General features: G+C 45.2%; 1 protein-coding gene across 1 annotated transcript in view; it reads right to left on the bottom strand.

The window, feature by feature from the left end:
• The window catches only part of LOC119405734 (tachykinin-like peptides receptor 86C), a 114,193-nt gene that overhangs the window by 3,695 nt on the left and 92,119 nt on the right, over positions 1–18,379 (bottom strand). Inside the window, exons 3-4 of the mRNA XM_037672573.1 lie at positions 16,251–16,401; positions 3,171–3,367 (exon numbers count right to left, since the gene is read on the bottom strand). Coding sequence (XP_037528501.1) covers positions 3,171–3,367; positions 16,251–16,401 — 348 coding nt within the window. The remainder of the gene's footprint in view (positions 1–3,170; positions 3,368–16,250; positions 16,402–18,379) is intronic.

Here is an 18,379-nt window from a genome sequence, read left to right on the forward strand (position 1 = left end):
CCTAGCAATAACCTAGAAGCAACCTAGAAACAACCTCGCATCATCTACCTAAAGCCTAGCAATAACCTACAAGCAACCTAGAAACAACCTAGCATCACCTAGCTAAAGCCTAGCAATAACCTACAAGCAACCTAGAAACAACCTAGCATCACCTAGCTAAAGCCTAGCAATAACCTAGAAGCAACCTAGAAACAACCTAGCATCACCTAGCTAAAGCCTAGCAATAACCTAGAAGCAACCTAGAAACAACCTAGCATCACCTAGCTAAAGCCTAGCAATAACCTACAAGCAACCTAGAAACAACCTAGCATCACCTAGCTAAAGCCTAGCAATAACCTACAAGCAACCTAGAAACAACCTAGCACCACCTAGCTAAAGCCTAGCAATAACCTAGAAGCAATCTAGAAACAACACAGCATCATCTAGCTAAAGCCTAGCAATAACCTACAAGCAACCTAGAAATAACCTAGCATTACCTAGCTAAAGCCTAGCAACAACTTAGAAGGAACCAGATTAGACTTCAGATCGTCCAGCTTCGCTGTTTCAAGTGCAAGCTGCGCCATTTCTTTTCACAAAATATATTATTATATAAGGCCGCCTTGCTTCACCCACCTCGTTACACATCACAAAGACGGATCATCAGTAAAAGTTGGGCCTACCATCTTGTGGCACAAAATTGTGTAATGACTATTTTGTACCTCGGACAAGCGTGATCTGGAACCACCTTCCCACCTCAATTGCCAGCATAACAGGTGACCGAGATTTCAAGAGGGAAAATACTTTGTAACCCTTTTTTTCTTCTTGACTGCACCTGTTACTATTTTTCCCACTCATTTCTCTAGCGCATTCGGGTCCTGAAAGTATACTTAATAAATAAACGAAATTTTCTTTGGCTTATGGTAGGGTGTGTACGTTGTGGCAGAGAAAGATGCAGTCTGTCAGGCTTTGCGTTTTTGGGAGGCTTCGTAATACCAAAATGTAATTTGTTACGCACTGAAAAAGACCGTCAGAACCGGAAAATGCCATCCTGCTATGTTCAGAGTCCATATGTAGCTTATATAAAAGCTGACTGTGGTCTGTACTATTGCTATTCCTTTTCATTTTTATCCGTGCTCATTCTAAGCCATTCACCTTAACTGAATAACCTGTGGAGGAGCCATTCACCTTAACTGAATAACCTGTGGCCAGGCGACAGCAGGACAGTAGGGTTACTACAAATTATTTAGAGCTGCATTCCCATTCGAGCTCACATTCGAGCTTTTATCTTGTACTTTTATGAATCTGCAAATATTCTAAAATTTCGAATAATGAATCAAATGCCGTCGCATTCCATTCGGTACTCGAATCTAACAGCCCATATTCGAAACATTGAATGTTTCTTGAACATTTTTTTGCATAATCAGCACTGACTGGAAGACCGCAAAGAAACGGGACGTTGGAACAGCGAGGAGTCATTTTTGCTGTTTTAATCATTGAATTACGAAGATGCACACAGTGCAAGTTTTTGCGGGGCTACCGACGCTATATTTGGTCACGGGATGAAGGCACTTTTGCTTAATCTTGCTTTGTCGTTTAAGCGAAAGAGGCCTCAATCCGCTGTCACCATCATGGGCTTGGTGGTTTTGTCGGCCGGGCTAGAGATGCTCTTTGCGATACATCGGAGCATTGTGTATCTGGCAGGGGCGTAGCCAAGGGGGGGGGTTGGGGGGGATCAAACCCCCCCCGAAATTTTTCAGTTTTGCTTGCGTATATATACACGCACACATACAAACGCACGCACGAACACACATAATGTATGGTTGAACCCCCCCCCCCCCGAAAAAGATTTCTGCCTACGCCCCTGGTATCTGGTACACTTAATTTCTTTTTGTTGCTATGTATTTTTATTGGAAATAGGCCCTGGCTTTTCGTTTCGTGTAATTTTATTTGTGTTTCGGTTACACTGTTAGGCATCACTGTGTATTTTTTTTTTTTTACTATGCAGCAGCTACATTGCCTCAGTCAATTCGTGTCTTCATCTTGTAATAAATGAAATGGGGAATACGACTGCATTCATCTTCAGCAGTCCAATGTTTGTACACGTTTACATGAATAAATACACACGCAAGTGTTGCGTGCGTGTAAATTGTTCTTGTAGATACAGTGTTCAACATTGAGTTTACCTGCTTTTGGTGCTGAGGCCCATGCTGTGTGTGGTTTAGCTTAACGTTAATTAATTTTTATGCCTCAGTTTTATTCAAAATCTGGCGACAATGTAGCAACCTGAAGACTGAAGTAGCCGCTGTATTTCAACCCACAGTTATAAGATAACCTGAAAGGCAGTGGTTGATGCTGCAAGCAAGCTTACCTCAGTTTACGTAATTGTGTGTGTGTGTGTGTGTGTGTGTGTGTGTGTGTGTGTGTGTGTGTGTGTGTGTGTGTGTGTGTGTGTGTGTGTGTGTGTGTGTGTGTGTGTGTGTGTGTGTGTGTGTGTGTGTGTGTGTGTGTGTGTGTGTGTGTGTGTGTGTGTGTGTGTGTGTGTGTGTGTGTGTGTGTGTGTGTGTGTGTGTGTGTGTTTTGCCGGTTAAAAGTAATCGTAATTTTCCTTTCTTAAACTTTGTGAATATGTGTTTTACGTAAAGTATTGTGGATTTCTAGGGCTGTTTTGAAAATTGTTGCCCCACTATGCGAGAACTATTCAAACAGTATTCGATTCGTGATCGCTTCGGTACTAAAATGCACTGTTGACAGAACCCTACTTATTTTGCTAATGCATCCACAATAAATGCATTTGTACGCTATCGGTTTTGACATAACATTTCACATTCTTACTGAGAAGAAGCAAAAAGAACCTAACATGAACTGCCCCCAGCTTTGCAATGTGGGAGTTGTTGTTTTTTCGAACAGTTATAGAAATTGACTACATGTCTAAATTAAAGGCCTTTTGCAGTTTAATACATAAAGCGTTACTTTTTAACCCACTCTGCTTATTTTAGCTTCACACAACAGTTAAAAGTATTTTATTGTTATGTCCACGGCCATGACGACTTAAAAAGCCCGTGCATATCATCACAACCGTACAGCAGTAACTCAATTTTGCAAGTAGTTTTGTGTGGAATACCAGGATTAACACCTTGGACTCAGCTACATGAACTTTGTGTACGCTTCATTTTCTCTCGTGCAGTACTGACCTCTGATTCATGCAATAGTAGACGATCGGGTTGTACGTGGTATGGGCCATGGCAAGCCAGTACATGGCCAGGTAGACGTGCTGAATGCAATCCGCGTAGGCGGCGCCCGGGTGATGAAACAGGTAGATGAAGTACGCGTGGTACGGGAGCCATGATACCGTGAACAAGATGACCACGGTCAGCAACATCTTCACCACCTGCGCGCAGACGCAGCGGTAAAAGTAATTGCCTATTTCTCGTTTATGTTCGGCCATTATAACAGCACATAGAAACACTTAAGGCTGGAAAAATGGTTCCATGCAGCTGCCCGTGGCATGAATTCTTGTGCAATTTCGTATCTCCACTCCACTCAAGTTGAAGTTTCCAATGCGCTCCGCAGCCGCGCATTGAGGAATGATGCGGTCAATTTCGCTCATTACTTATTCCTTCTCTTTGCTTTCACTATTATTGATCGGAATAAACTTCTAATGACGTTAAAGCGCGACATTCACTATTGCTTTCTCAAGCACCTAATTTCGTGCTAGTATTTTTATGGACATTCAACTTAAAAAAACTGCTGGACGAGCTCGGGCTTACCCGACTGTCCGGGCCTGGCCCAGTTGGCCTGGGCCGGGTAGGCAGTTGTTGACTCGGACCCAGGCCAGACTCGGGCTCAGGAGCTTCGCGCTTGGCTGAAGTTTGGGCCTCAGTCGAGCCCATAATAGGTCTGGCATGCTGTTTGCAACTATGAATTACTGTAGACCATAAAAGCCGTATCCTTGCGAAAATTCTGTGTTAATGGCTCCTGTCGATTTCTTGCTCCGCCGAGGCAGACAGGACGTGGCGCGTTAGCGGCACACTATACAGACTAGTGTATAGTAGCAGTACTCGTCGACCAGTGAGAAAATAGTACCAGTGGTCACACGCCCCCACTATACATCCAGCTTTTTGTTGTGATAAGGATGATATAGGTACACTCCATAAGAATTTCCGCAGTCGCCGTTAAAACGATATTAGCCACATTTCGGAGGTAAAGAAGGATGCATTCCAAGACTGGCAAGGATCCACAGAGCTGGAACAGTATGATTACAGTTTGAAGCACATATTTTACAGCGAAAGCAATTATGAGATCACAACAACAGGCCATTTTGGTGCCGTAATTGTCCGCCGCCGTAGCCGGTGTCTGTAACAGCTATCAAACAAAATAAGAAAAAATGAATAGAAAAAAGTTATCCTGCACCGGATGGTATTCGAACCCGGGCCCTCTACGTGGCAGTCGAGTATTCTACCCAAGAGCCACGGTGGTGCTCGAAACTCCTTCGAAAAAAGACCTTATAAGGGCGCCATGTCGCGCAAGGAATTGCGTTAAAGGGGCCCTGCAACGCTTTTCCAAGTAACCATCAAATGGCTTTATTGAAGAAGTTTACTGCCTCACGAACAGACCGCGGCAAGAATTTTTAGAATCCGTCAAGTACGAGCGGAGTTACAGAGATAACTTATTAACGTTTAAGTTACTAGTGAATTACATTTTTACAAGCTGCCCAACCCTCGTGTTTACTGTCTTATACGTCTTTTCTTTCTTTATGGCACCACGTGGGTCGTCTGAGCAATAACACGAATGATATGAACGTCACTTGCAGAGCCATTATCATTTTACTAACTTCAATGACCCAGCTTTCAACTCGAAACAAGAAGCCATCCTTAACTTATTGCATCTCATGTGCCCCTTTCCAATGAGCCTCAGCACACTAAGCTGGTATCTGTTGTCAACTATTGAAAGAGAAATTCAAGCGGAATTTTATAAATTCATTTCAACGGCTACTAACATCGTGCCGCGCATCACGAATAAGGTAAAAGTGCTTCCCTCGTGTACTTCTGTTTGTCCGTTTGTTTTCACTATATTCTGCTACGTCTTCGCACCGCATGACTATATGTATACGATCGAGCCTTTAGTGCATGCCATTAACCAGATATCGCTGCTGAACGGCCTCCCCAGAGCCGCTAACCACCTCTATAGCTAAGCGCCCTGACCGGCCCCGTGCCTGTGCCACTCACGCAGATAAAGAGAAAATGATTAATGGCATTGCATGCTCGAGTGCTTAGAATACGTCACAAAATGGTTATCATACCGCAGCAAACGCACAGGAATCTCAGTGCGCATAAAACAAAAAATTGCCATTTGCTACAGCAACAACAAAAACAAGTCAAGTGTAAAAGTCTAGATTTATCGACACGAACGGGGACACTACCTCGGTGATAAGTAACAGAAAACCTCGTAGAACTTTACACAGCTGTTCCTTGATATACTTATGCATGCTAGGTGCTTCAGCAGCGCTCATGACTGGCCTCCGTCAACTGCTGTTTGCGACGTCCCATTTTTCATGACCACGCCCACTTCCCAATATTAGAGAGGTCTGGGAGGCGCTACAACGCTTATGTAGGCAGTGGCTTACCACCGTGCAGGCATGGTCATTAACTGGCTCCTCTGAGGGATATTATTACGTCGTAGTTCGAATATCTTCAGTTTCTCGCCTCCTATGATAAACTTTTATAGAACCCACGCAACTTTAGGCGTCTTTGCACTCTAACCAAAATCTTGAACAACGTGCTGTTTTGGTGATAGAATTGCGTTCCTTACAGAATGTATAAAGCATCTAGGCTTTTACTATTTTTTTTACAAAATAGTCGCGATGTTGCGGAATGTTTTTATTAGTGTTGCATAATTATAGGCTGTCTTCCAGCCAGGTTATTTTGTAAAAAAATATACAGTAAATAAATTCAACAGAAATCTATAGCTACCATGCCGTCATTCGGGCTGCAGCAATTCCATTACCAACTGCGCACTGCGTATTTACTTAAGAAATTGACAAACGCACGAAAGTTAAGTCGTAAAGGAGACTTGTCCGTAGCCTGTTAGGTTGCATGATGGCAATATTAGTGTCACTGTTAAATTAATTATAGTTATGTTTGCCGTGGTATACTTGCAGTTATGTGCTACCTATATTCACTTGTCCGAAGCCGAGACTGCATATATACAGACGCCCACCAACGCCTGCCGCGAACCTGCTTGTTTTGGCAAGCACACGTTAATCTACTGGTCCCGAGCCGCCGTCTTGGATGGAAGCTAAGCCGCATAGTAATGCGGTCACAAATTGAATTAGCTCGTTGAGAAATCGCAAGAAGCCTTTTTATTTCATCCTGCCGACGCGTTTTCGTGCTAGAGAGGACGCAGGTTTGTTCTTTACAAACATGAGTCTCGCCCTATACATATATAACGCGCATGCGGGGAGTTGCTCATATGGCGATATTTGTGACTGTATATATAGACGATGCACTTGCAGCACCCTTGCTATTTTGATTTTTTTTATGCGCGATGCGTTAGTTTTTATCGTTTGTTTCTGTCTTTGCCATTCGCCTCTGCAATTTATAAATTATCGCAAATTCTAAACACAAGTTGGCACGTTTTGTTATGACATCAGCTCGGTACGTGGCAACTGTCGTTTTAAAGGCACAGACGATGTCTTCATTCAGTCATGGGATAATTGGAAGGAGGAAAATAAGTTATCTGTGAAATACAGAGAAATTAACCAGCATAGATGTCCGATTGGCTATACCGTATGGAGCAATAGATAATAATAATAAAATGTTTAAGTACGAGCTAATCTCGGTGTTTACTATTCCGAATACCAATAACCTACAATTGAGGAGCCTATAACGCGTCGCAATTCATGACTGAACACAACCGACCCATGACACGCTCGGCAGCCGAAAGAGCATTCGCTGTCTCAGTCGGATCTTCCGACAACATCTTCAAGCGCATGTCCATGGCCAGGCTGCATCCCGCAATAAACTTGTCGTCTCATCCCTACTCAACCACCTTAACGTAAACGAAATCGTAGTGGCAGTAGGAGAAGCCAACACTATCACTTTATGTTGACGAGGCATTTTTCTTTTACGTTCTACTCAAGAAAAAAGGTGCGAGAGCAAACAGGCCAATTTAGTATCCACGTGCCATGTTACACAGGAACGACTGATTGTTTACTCATAGTTCGTTATACTAATGTGCTTTTTCTAACGTGTGGAAGACCCCGTAGCAGTATACTTCGTAGTAGCGTGCCTGACTAAATTGTAAACACCGTCAGAGGCAAGATAAGAGAAAAGACACGCAGCGATATACGTGAAGGGGAGCGTGGCAGTAGATGTAGCCGGTTCATGACCAAATTCCGGATGTCACCTTCGCAAGTGGACAAGGCTGCCATCACACTTACCTCCGCGTCTCCACATCCTCGCCTCGCCCCTTTATAAACAAATGTGACGCAACCAATCCCAAATGCTGTTGGTTATTTGCTCTCGCGAACTCCGGCAAACGGAAGTGAACGGAATGGAGCTGGTGCTGCCTGGAGACACATGATGATTGAAAATCGGTGCCCAAAGTCAGGCACGCGGAGACTCTGGGCCAGCACAGTCACACGGAGCAGCAAGCTTGTTATTTTGCTCTCTGGACCGACCTGAAGTGAAGAGCGTGATGTAGGTGAAGACCAGTAATTAATACTGAGACTCCGGGCGAGACGACAGGCAACAACAGTGGATTAGATCACTACCGAATTACACAATAAGGTTTTCCGGTTATGTAACCACGTAATCAGATATACGTTGTTCCGCGTAAAGCTCTCGGCACTTGTTGCAACTCAGAATTGCTTTCTCGCAATATCCCGCATCGTATTACCGAGTCCAAGCGAAGGAGAGAAAAATCACTCGCCAGAGAACAAAAGAATTCAAGAATTGTTCGATCAACCCACGAAAGCGGTGCAGGCATCGTGTCGGGCTCACCGAGATATATGAGCTCGCGAACATAATAGACACTTTAGTCGCGTTAGCTTGCTACCCCTCTAACTGATGCCGCTTCTCGAGATGTGAGCCTGTTTCGTCACTTGCTGTTTCGTGTTAGCTATCGTGAGCATGATTTCGAAGTCGTCTGATTTTTTTTTTTTTCACGTGTCCGACCCAATGCCCTTCGAGCCTCTAGAAGAGAGGCAATGCAGCATATAGCACTATAGTTCTACCCTTGCACCTTTTTCGTAATTCGCATTTTCGCTCCTCTGCACTGCTCGTTTGGCCAACTAATGGTGGCACAAGTCATCGTTCAAACGAAGACCGGGCGATAGATGCGCTTGCCTGGACTTCTCTGGCGCACGGTTTCCTCGCCTGGGCGACGCCTAGGTAATGTAGGAAAACTATGCTCAGAGTACACGCTGTTCGCAAAAATGAGTATACGCCCTCCATTAGCTGAGAAAACTGGATTTAGCTCCATTAGCTGGCAAACTGGAGTTAGTAAAGCTAACTCTACGCTCTCTAAGTTTCTATACCTTTAAGGATGTTGCGTTGTCCCATGGTTATTACCACATTTACCTTATATTCATCTTCGCCTTTCCCTTACCTCTACTGTAAGAGAAAAACACTTTGTTGAGCACGACAACGAGCTCTGGATACACATACGATGAGAAGAGGCATCGTTTAAAGCTTCGCAATAATTCTGACCACCTGGTATGCACAGAACTATATCTGACACTAATATTTGGCAGGGATAGCTGCAAAAATCATTGCACTTTTCTGGCCGTATATTGCAACTATCATAATTTTTCCCTGGCAAAGAAAGTCCAGGAAAATTAAAATTACATTTGTTCCAGCCTACGGTTCCACTTTCGTCAGGGTGTTAGCCATGCCATGACCAGACAGTCTTTGTACACACACAGAGGTGTTACTTTGTACACTGACAAAATTTTTAGCGCCGTCAATTATGAAAGGGGTCTATCGGAAGCGACTTCTGGATACTTGGATCATTATGGCCTGAACAGGGCAAAATAACATCTCCGAGACAAAGCACGCAATTAGTTGCGGGTTACGCCATCATCTGTTTCGTCTACGTTATATGGCTGTTATACAGGTCGTTGTAGCTCAACATGAAAAACAAACAAAAAAAGGAACACAGTACCGGACACCACACGCGCCAAGTACTAACTAGCCCGGGAACAAGTTTATCCTAGGTTAACCAGCTGTTTGCCCGTTTCACGTCTCTTTCCGGCCCGTCGCCCTGCTGAGTTGTGTTGGCAAGCTTATGGAGAGAATGATTCATAAACGAGTGACATGGTTCTTAGAAAGCCACGACAAATTTCCCCAAGAAATGAACGGGTTCCTCCAAGGCAGGGCAGCTATCGACAATGTCATCACCCTCGTCTCTTCACTCGAAGAGGGCCTCTTTGCTGGACGCATACCGACAGCTGTCTTCCTAGACATCAAATCAGCTTTTGACTCAGTCTTTCACCATGCCATTCTTGCAGCCATGGACAGCCTTGGCCTCGGAGGAAGGTTGTACAAATGGATTGAGAGCTACCTAAAAGAACGGAAGATATATATGAGCACTCCAAACGGTCCCACACAGTTCTACTCAGTAGAGAAGGGCGTACCCCAGGGTGCTGTGCTCAGTCCGCTACTTTTCAACCTCACCCTGATACATATAACAAGGATATTGCCGCGAGGAGTGCATATCACGATTTACGCCGATGATATCTGTATCTGGAGCGCTTCAACTTCGCGTTACATCACCAAACAACGCCTTCAAAAAGCATTACGGAACCTCTCCACGTATTTGGCTCCCCGAGGTCTACACTTTTCTCCAGAAAAGAGCACAGCCATCGCTTTCACGAGAAAGAAAATGACCAAGTATCCGCTCCTCCTCGGTGGACAGCCGCTGACCTATGTACGGTCTCAGCGATTTCTTGGAATAGTCATCGACAGAAATCTTTCCTGGTCTCCTCAGGTGAAGAAACTTCGAGCGAGGATAGTTGAAGCAACGCAACTCTTCAAATTCATGGCGGGGACACGATGGGGGTGCAATTGCCGCTCAATGGTACTACTTGAGAAAGCGTACATTGAAGGTACCTTGCGCTATTGCCTACCGGTGCTTCACCGATTATCACCAGCAAACAAGAGAACTTTAGAAGCCGCACGAAACAATTGCCTACGAATCTGTCTAGGCCTCCCGAAGAGCTCATCAACCTCGGGAACTGTAGCGGAAGCAGGATGTCTTCCGCTAGAAGTTATCGCTACTCAAGAAACCATGCGCACTCATTTTCGACATCTCATACAAGGGAAGAAGAATTTTCTGTACCGCGCACATCTTACCCACAGCAATTCTGCATTCGGACAAGCCGTGCAAAAGCTACAACATACTGCTATTCGACAGCCACTGCAAACAATGCCTCCGAGATTTCCTCCTTGGACACTTTCGCCTCTTGATATAAAACCATTTGTACCAGGCATCAACGAAGCAAAGAGACGCATCTCACAGACCGCACTGCTGCAGACTACTCTCCTCTACTTAGCCGAGCACTATACCCAGCACACTCATATTTATACTGACGCCTCCACCACTCAGGAGACGTCATCCTATGGCCTCTATGTCCCCTGCACAAGACAAATGCTATCTTATCGGCTGCAGAGGAGGACATCCTCGACGACAGCTGAACTTCATGGCATCAAAGAAGCTGTCCTCTATATTCTACGTCAAACGCCGAACCGATGGGTGGTCCTCACCGACTCCAAGGCAGCTCTCCAGATACTGTTCAACCTCTTAAAGAAAACAAATCATCATCCGATTTCATTTGATATAGCGTACTTACACCACTTGGCTGTTACCACAGGTAACTTTATCACATTTCAGTGGATACCAGCTCATTGCGGTATTCTGGCCAACGAAAAAGCGGATGAAGCGGCACGCAAAGGACTTCAAAACCAAAATTATAGGCGAACCTATTTCACTAAATCTGGTGCTTCCCAGCTGGCTAAGAGACTTGCTTCAGAAGAAAACAAGAGGCTCTGGAACCTTTCGACACATCATTATGCTTTCCTCTACTCTATCGACCCACATCTAAGAACAAGACTCCCATGCAGAATTCCTCGACACCTCGAAACTCTGTACCATCGTCTTCGACTAAACAGTGCTTATGGAAACAGTTTACGGCACCTCTTCGGTCAAACCGAAAGTCCGTACTGTCATAACTGTGGCTCTATAGAAACTGTCGAGCATATTTTGTTGGAGTGCCGAGCGTATGCCGAAGAGCGTGCGCTCTATGAACATTGCATGCATATGCTGACCGAAAGAACTTTATCAATTGACTGTGTCTTGGGCCCTTTACCCTGCGCCACGCAACAGAGGCAAGCGATGAAACTACTCTTCAGATATTTAGAGAGCATCGGTCAGCTCGACAAACTTTAATGACACCTTGAGAGCACGTAATGTCACTGTCAGCACACGTCCCCGCCCAAGATACAAAAAACTCAGTTTGTGTTTTTACCTCTTTTTTATTCTATTTTGACTTTTTATATTTTTTTTCTATCTCTCTCTCTCTCTTTGTGTCTTTCAGTCCCCAATCCCTTCCCCTCGCAGAGTAGCAAGTCAGCGAATTTACACACGCCGGCTAAATTCTCTGCATTTCAATAAAGAGCTCTCTCTCTCTCTCTCAGTGAGAAATATTTTGTGTTGATAATTTGCCACGTATTGGAACTTATTGTCTCAACATTCTGCCAACAACGAGAATAGTCAGACGCAGCTGCTAGGACATAAGAGAAGAATATAGAAAAAGGTTAGGGAGTTTGCTGCAAGAACACTACTATTTAGATCAGGGGTCTCAATTACGCGGCCCGCGGACAGTTAGCTAGCGGCCCGCGGTTTCCTAAGGAATAATATATTTGTGACATTGCCAAATGGTACTTGCATTGTTTACTCGCCCATAGCGAGTAATAACGCTTTGTTCGGGTCAGCTACGGAGACGGGACTGGCATCAAGCATTTGTTTTTCGTGAGGCACCCTATGTGGTCACCGTGTGTTAAAACGCAACCGCGGAATAAAACCTCTATATTTCACAATCGGCATTCAGATCAGTATCGATATGTTTCTCGAATCCTGACGCCAAATCCTCTTCAGTAATGATCCATATATGAGATATGGGAGATACGTTCTTTCAAATGGCAGTGTTAGGCGGCGTTTTGTCAGTAATGCACATTGTGGAATCCTGATTATTGGCCTCGAGGCCCACCACTGGAAACGCCGGCGCCACCGTCGGCGTGACGTGCTTGGCAGGATCACGTGGTCTCAGCGGCCGTGTCGGCTGCTTGTGGCGCACTGCCGCGTGCTTTGAAAACGAGTTTCAAGTCCCACATGTGCTGCGGTCTGTTCAAATTCGGAAGTTTTCTCTGATTTTCTACTCAATTGAAACCATTGTAATAAAGTGGCTGCCTCCGAAGGCGACGAACATGGGGCTCTACCGATCGGTGCCGCAGTGCCGCGCTTACGCAAAGGAGCCCATTGTCAGCCTCCACTGGTAACCGCGGGACAAGAAACAGCGTGAAGCATGGGTTGTAAAGCTAAGAATCGGCAAGTAGCCATCCGCTACGAGTCTTGTGTGCAACAAGCACTTCCGCGACGAAGACTTTTGTTACTGCGTCGGGCCTGCGATGTTCGGTGAATAGCAGACAGCGCGCACTGAGACGATGGCTCGCGCGCGCTTCCCGCCGGCAAATGATGTTTATCTGCCACAGGATGGTAAGAGCGCTACTTTTTATCACGTGCGATGCCATCTCAGAACCCTCCAATGCGACCTCTTGATCGTAGGCCCCGTGCTCAGCGTTCACAAAATCGGCTGCAGATGCGCAAGTCATTGTTTAGATACGTTGAATTAAAAAACGCACAGGGTCCCTTATGCATTCGTTAAAGATGACTAGAAGGCGAAAGCCATCTTCTTCTTGTCAATCGATGTACTGATTCTCCCGCGCCCCCCTCCAAAAGCGTTCTGCCCCTAACGCGGTTTTGCACGGCCTCCGTGACCGATCACGGAGGCAATGCAAAGCGACCATGACGTGTGAATACGTCATCATGTGACGTCAAATTATGTGACGTCACAATGACGCTACATATCTCGGCGATCTGTGACGTCATGATGACGTCATATGGTGGCGCCATCACGTGACGATTATTTTTTGCATCACTCGTGTTGACGCCGCCGACGGGCAACCTTCCCATTTGATGAGGCATGCATTGCTTCATAAGCTACATAAGTTTTGCATTGCCTCCGTGATCGGCCCACCGGCCAACCCCATGTATTTTCTTGGAGCGTCATTTATTTACGTGGGAAAGATGCCACCCTGTTGGTGTTAGACACGACACTGCTGCCAAAATTGTTGGTGTACACGCTAAATAATTACTATCCTGTTTTGCGGCTACTGGTTGCTGTAATACCTTCTGTTTTATTCACCGCTATTTCAAGTTCATGTGGGTCCTAGTTCACAGCCGACGTTTGCAGAACAAGTCCGGCAAACGTTACTGTATTTTCTTTCTTTTCCTAGGCGTCGCATGCTACTACATGCTCGGTCTCGTAGACTGGTTCTCCTTCCACCAGCAATCTCGAAGTGGTGAAGCTTTGGTCTATGAATTTGTTGATGACAGAGAGCGGCAAGTTCACTGGAATGCAAACGGAACGATAATTAAGGAGCATTAAAAAAAAGGCGTCGCATTTGCTCACGTTTTGTGTGAGCACCAAACGAAACGAATGCGCTGAATAAAGAAACAGAAGCAGCGGCATTTGCCCGCTGAGAAGACAGATCGATACGCAGTGCGCGACAACTTGTTAAATGACATTGAAACGTTCCCGAATTTAGACCGAAAAAGAAAACAAAAACACTGAATCGTTGGGACGGCAGATCACAAAGTTGCCATGCGCACCGAAGCCGCAGTTGTAAGGAAATTGTTTTTGAACTGCTCTGATAGCGTCCGCGCAACAGTAGTTGTTTGTTTACTCACAAATTCTCATATTTTGCGGCCTAAAGTTCACAGCGCGGTGCCAAAACGCGCTCGTAGCAAAAGCGAAGCCATCAGTATACGAACATACATGCAGACGCTCATACCACCGTCAGTCGTCGCGAACCCGTGCGATCGCTGGCTTGAGGCTTCTTTCTGTTATGCTCCGTTTGGTTATACAGGCAGTCTACTCTAACGAGATATTTCACATAGTTTGCACTCAGCGAGTGACTGCCTTTCACGCAAGAAGCCGGTTCAGGGGTCTCCAACGCGGTGACAGCGTGAAGCGGGTGCTCGGTTTTCTGCAAAGAGACAGCGACTGCAGACTATCTTGTGCTTTCAGTTCGTCGAAAATGATTATTTTGACAGCAAAGAACACAGTTCATTTCGAAAGTACTTACAGAAATGCCCTGGAGGGCTTCCGCGGGGTGTTTTTGTAGAGCGCCGACCAGCAAAACCTATGGGGAGCGCGCCGGCGGTATCCTGCCTAGCGCGCAATCGAGGCGCGTCCGATAGAGGGCGACTCCGTAACTCCTCGAGGCCAATAGTGCGTGTAACGATGCGCTTGTAACAATATGTACAGACTTTAGCACCCACGCATTCTAGCTGTCTAAATATAGGCTAGATGTAAATCAATAATTAGGGTACAAGTGAGCAGACAATTGTGTTAAAGGTATCCTGCTTTTGAGACTCAATGACTCCTGAAGGATTTTTCATGAGGTCAAAACTATTGATAAAGGCTGATGTCAAGAGCTAAACGGCACAGTGCCAGCTACGAGAAATTTAATTCCCCTGTACATTCGCAGTGCTGCTGCGCAAGGGACTTGGCAACTGTGAAACATATGGGCTACGCTGTAAACAATGTGGTGATAAGCGGTCCTGGCGTAGCTGTTTGTCACTAACCGCTCGGCACATGGACCATTGTTGTTTGACATGTTTGAGGCTTGTGAACCTCATCGTCACGCACCATCTTTATGCCATCGATTCTGTCGTCCCGACCAAGACAACGAAAAATTGCACGCAAACGTGCCGTAATCTCGTCAAGAACAATTTCTGCGCGATGCACACGATTCAACCCTCCTCCGTTACTGTAGTCTTCATTCTGGCCTCTGAAGTGCGCGCATTAACGCCGCTGTTTTAAGAGTGTGTGTGTAGTGCGAAGCCCTTCACTAATTGCTTCACGAGAGCTTGTTGCACGATGGCTCAGTTATTTTTCCTTGTTGCCTGTTAACAGTCGAATCATCGCGTGATAACACGGTGATTCGATAGAAACCGAGAGCCGGCGGTGGCAACCGGCGCCAGTTCGCCGGCTCTCTCACTCCCTACAATCAACGCACGTTGAAGTGGGAATTCCCGCTTAGTGGGCTTTCACAGAATACAGAGTTCCCCCCCCCCCCCCCGCCCTGATTTATATTAATTTGTAAACAGCACGTGGCTAGCTCCCCCGGTAATGTGTCTCTCACAAAAAACGATGGCCAATCCCGAATATGGTGCAGTTCGGAAGTAACGCGAGTTTAAGAACTGTAGAAATAAACAAACGAAAATGAACAAATAAAACATCACAAAGCTTTCAAAAAATTAAAAATAACGTAATGAGAAAATTGAGCACAAAAATGTTTAAAACCAAATAAAGAGCGCGAAGATAAGAATAAAACGAAGAAAATAAATAAATAAAAATAAAAATAAATAAATATTTCAATCTCACTTTCTTACGTAAAAGAGCGAGAAAGATAACGAGATGAGAAAGAAAGAAAAAAAAACTGAACAGGCGCCGTTCTATCTTTTCGTTGACGTCTCTGATTTTCCATGCTATTTTTTCGCAGTGAACTCATGCCAACAAATTAACTTTAAGCCCCATTTTAATGGAATTCCGTGATGTTTCGAAGCGCGCTGTTTACTCAACGAGATGGAAGCCGTGTTCTCAAATTTGATAAAAGCAATAGAGGGTTTCACTTTGTGCTGCAACTTCTTTGTAAATCACTTTCATCTGTGCGAAAACGCTTTGAACAAGATCTTACGTACAATCAACAGTAAGCACTCTTCATGCAATATCGAAACATGAAAAATAAAAGTTTTCACCGAGAACAGCGTGAAAATACGCATCCAGCAATATTTGTTTATCAGAAGTAAAGCTTGCGATTGAAGAAAACTGCGTCCTGGGATCTAACCCGAGCACGAATCAATGGCGGCGCACTGTAGCATTACTGTGTAGGTTAGGTTAGGTAAAAGCCCGTCCTCCACTAACTTACCTTTTGCTTGTTCCGCAAAGCTATCTGCTGATGTTCGGTGAACTCCCCTATGCAGCGGCTTCCCCAAAGAACCCAGCTCATCCGTGAGTAAGTAACGACCATTGTAAAAACTGGAACGGCGTAAGTCAGGGCCAAGAAGAGGATGTTGTACCTGCAAGGACAACAGCAGTTGCTACTGTAGATAGCCTGACGTTCAAGGCTATAGCCGCCATAACTGTTCTGAACAGTCCCGGCGCATTGTATAACAATATAGCGGCAAGCATACAATTTTTTTAAGCGAGGCTTTCCCAGCGTTTTCCCGGGCATATGTCATTCATTGTCAATTCCCGATTTAGTAGAGAGCGACTTTGGCTACTTTCCCCAGCACATCCCACAGTACGTACCACTGCGTATGCGCCACTGGGTACATGACCAAATAGGCAACCAGGGTGACTTGGTACTTGGCCATTCTTGGTCAATCCTCCTGAATGGTTATGCGTCACTATGGGGATATGAATACACAAGCCGTTTACTTACATGTATGTCATATGTCTCTGGGCTTACACCACCCACCATCAATGTGCACCCTCGACAAGCATCGCTCGTGGCCTTCGGCCTCGTAACGCCGACAGCTAGCAGCTACAGGCAACAAAGCTGCGTTCATCTCACTCACTATATCGTCTCGCTAAGTCGAACTAGCTTGGAAGTGGCGCAGCCGGGGGTGGCACATCGGGCACGTGTCCCCCCCCCCCCCAAAAAAAAAAAAATTTAAAAAAATTTCTGCCCATGGTTGCCAGGTTGAAAAGACAAAAAAATGCCAGAAAATTCAAAAAACGAGCCAAAACTTAGCCAACCTGATCCAAGGGCAGTAATAGTAGCCAAAAGTAGCCATGCATGCGTGAAAATCACTTTCATAATCTTATTGAAATGACTAAATGCAAAAGCTTTTCGGTGAAAATGCAATTATGTGCAGAATGAACAGTTCAAAATCAGAATTACTGAAATTGCAGCATAAACTGTTGACATTAGGAATCATTTCTTGCATAATAAAGAAGTCCTTGCGCTGTTGCAAAAGTGACACTCTCTTCATGCGTCTTGAATGACTTTTCTTAAAATCACTGGAAGTTTCGATAGGAAAAATGAGTCTACGGCATTATGAGTGCGCTCAAGAGAGAAAGAGAGAGAGTTTTATTTACAGAAAGGCAGAGAGGTAGGCTTGAACAATAGTATGATCTAGACTGCTACTCTACACCAGGGGAGGGAAAAAGGGAGGAAAAAGAGTAATGGATGACAATGGTGAGTTAGGGAGGTGAGTATATACAGTCCCGTCAAGTTGGCGAAATGATATAGCAGAACATCCAGTCCAGTTGCTTGTAGGAAGGCTATGACCGTTCTTACGACGACATTTGCACTGTTAGTGTCAGGCCAAGGGGCCAAAACAACCTCATCGGTTAATGACCTATTACGAAATCTTTCAGAAGAGTAAGTGAGTTTCTCTCGTTCACGTGCGTGTGCTGGGCAGCTACAAAATAATTATGTGCTCAAGCGTTTCTGGCACGTGACAAGGATCACAATTGGGATCGGTGTCCCTGCAGCCGACGATATGGGCGTAACGTCTCGCGAAGGCCACATCAAGGCGAATCCGCCACAAGTTGCAGCCACTTTCGTAATAATTTGCTCCATGATGACGAATCCAGAGTCGCTGTCCATACCTAGTCCCAAGAAATGATGCAAGCAGTTCGTCGTATATCCTAGGATTGATTTTTGGTGGAGTTGATGCGGCATTCTAAAGAGAGCACTAAAAAACCAGGACACAAGAAGCGAAGGCGACAACACAAGCGCTCACTAACAACTTGTGTTGTCGCCTTCGCTCGTGTTGCCGTCTTCCCCTCTTGTGTATTGGTTTTTTAGCGCTCTCTTTAAAATGTGGGATATGTGACTTCCAGTGACGATGAGTGCAGAGCGCTTTTGATTCCTCTTCACTTACAGTTGTTGTTTAAAGCCGCGTTCAGCAATAGATGATCTACAAAATGAGGCGCTATGCAACAGTTCTCCCTCAGTCCCAGCCAGGCACCCAAAAACATCTTTTTAAATGCGAAGCATTTCTTAGCGAACTTCTGCGAGTTTGAGCGTATCTATCTATCTATCTA

This window comes from Rhipicephalus sanguineus, chromosome 1, assembly GCF_013339695.2.
Source record: "Rhipicephalus sanguineus isolate Rsan-2018 chromosome 1, BIME_Rsan_1.4, whole genome shotgun sequence".
NCBI lineage: Eukaryota > Metazoa > Arthropoda > Arachnida > Ixodida > Ixodidae > Rhipicephalus > Rhipicephalus sanguineus.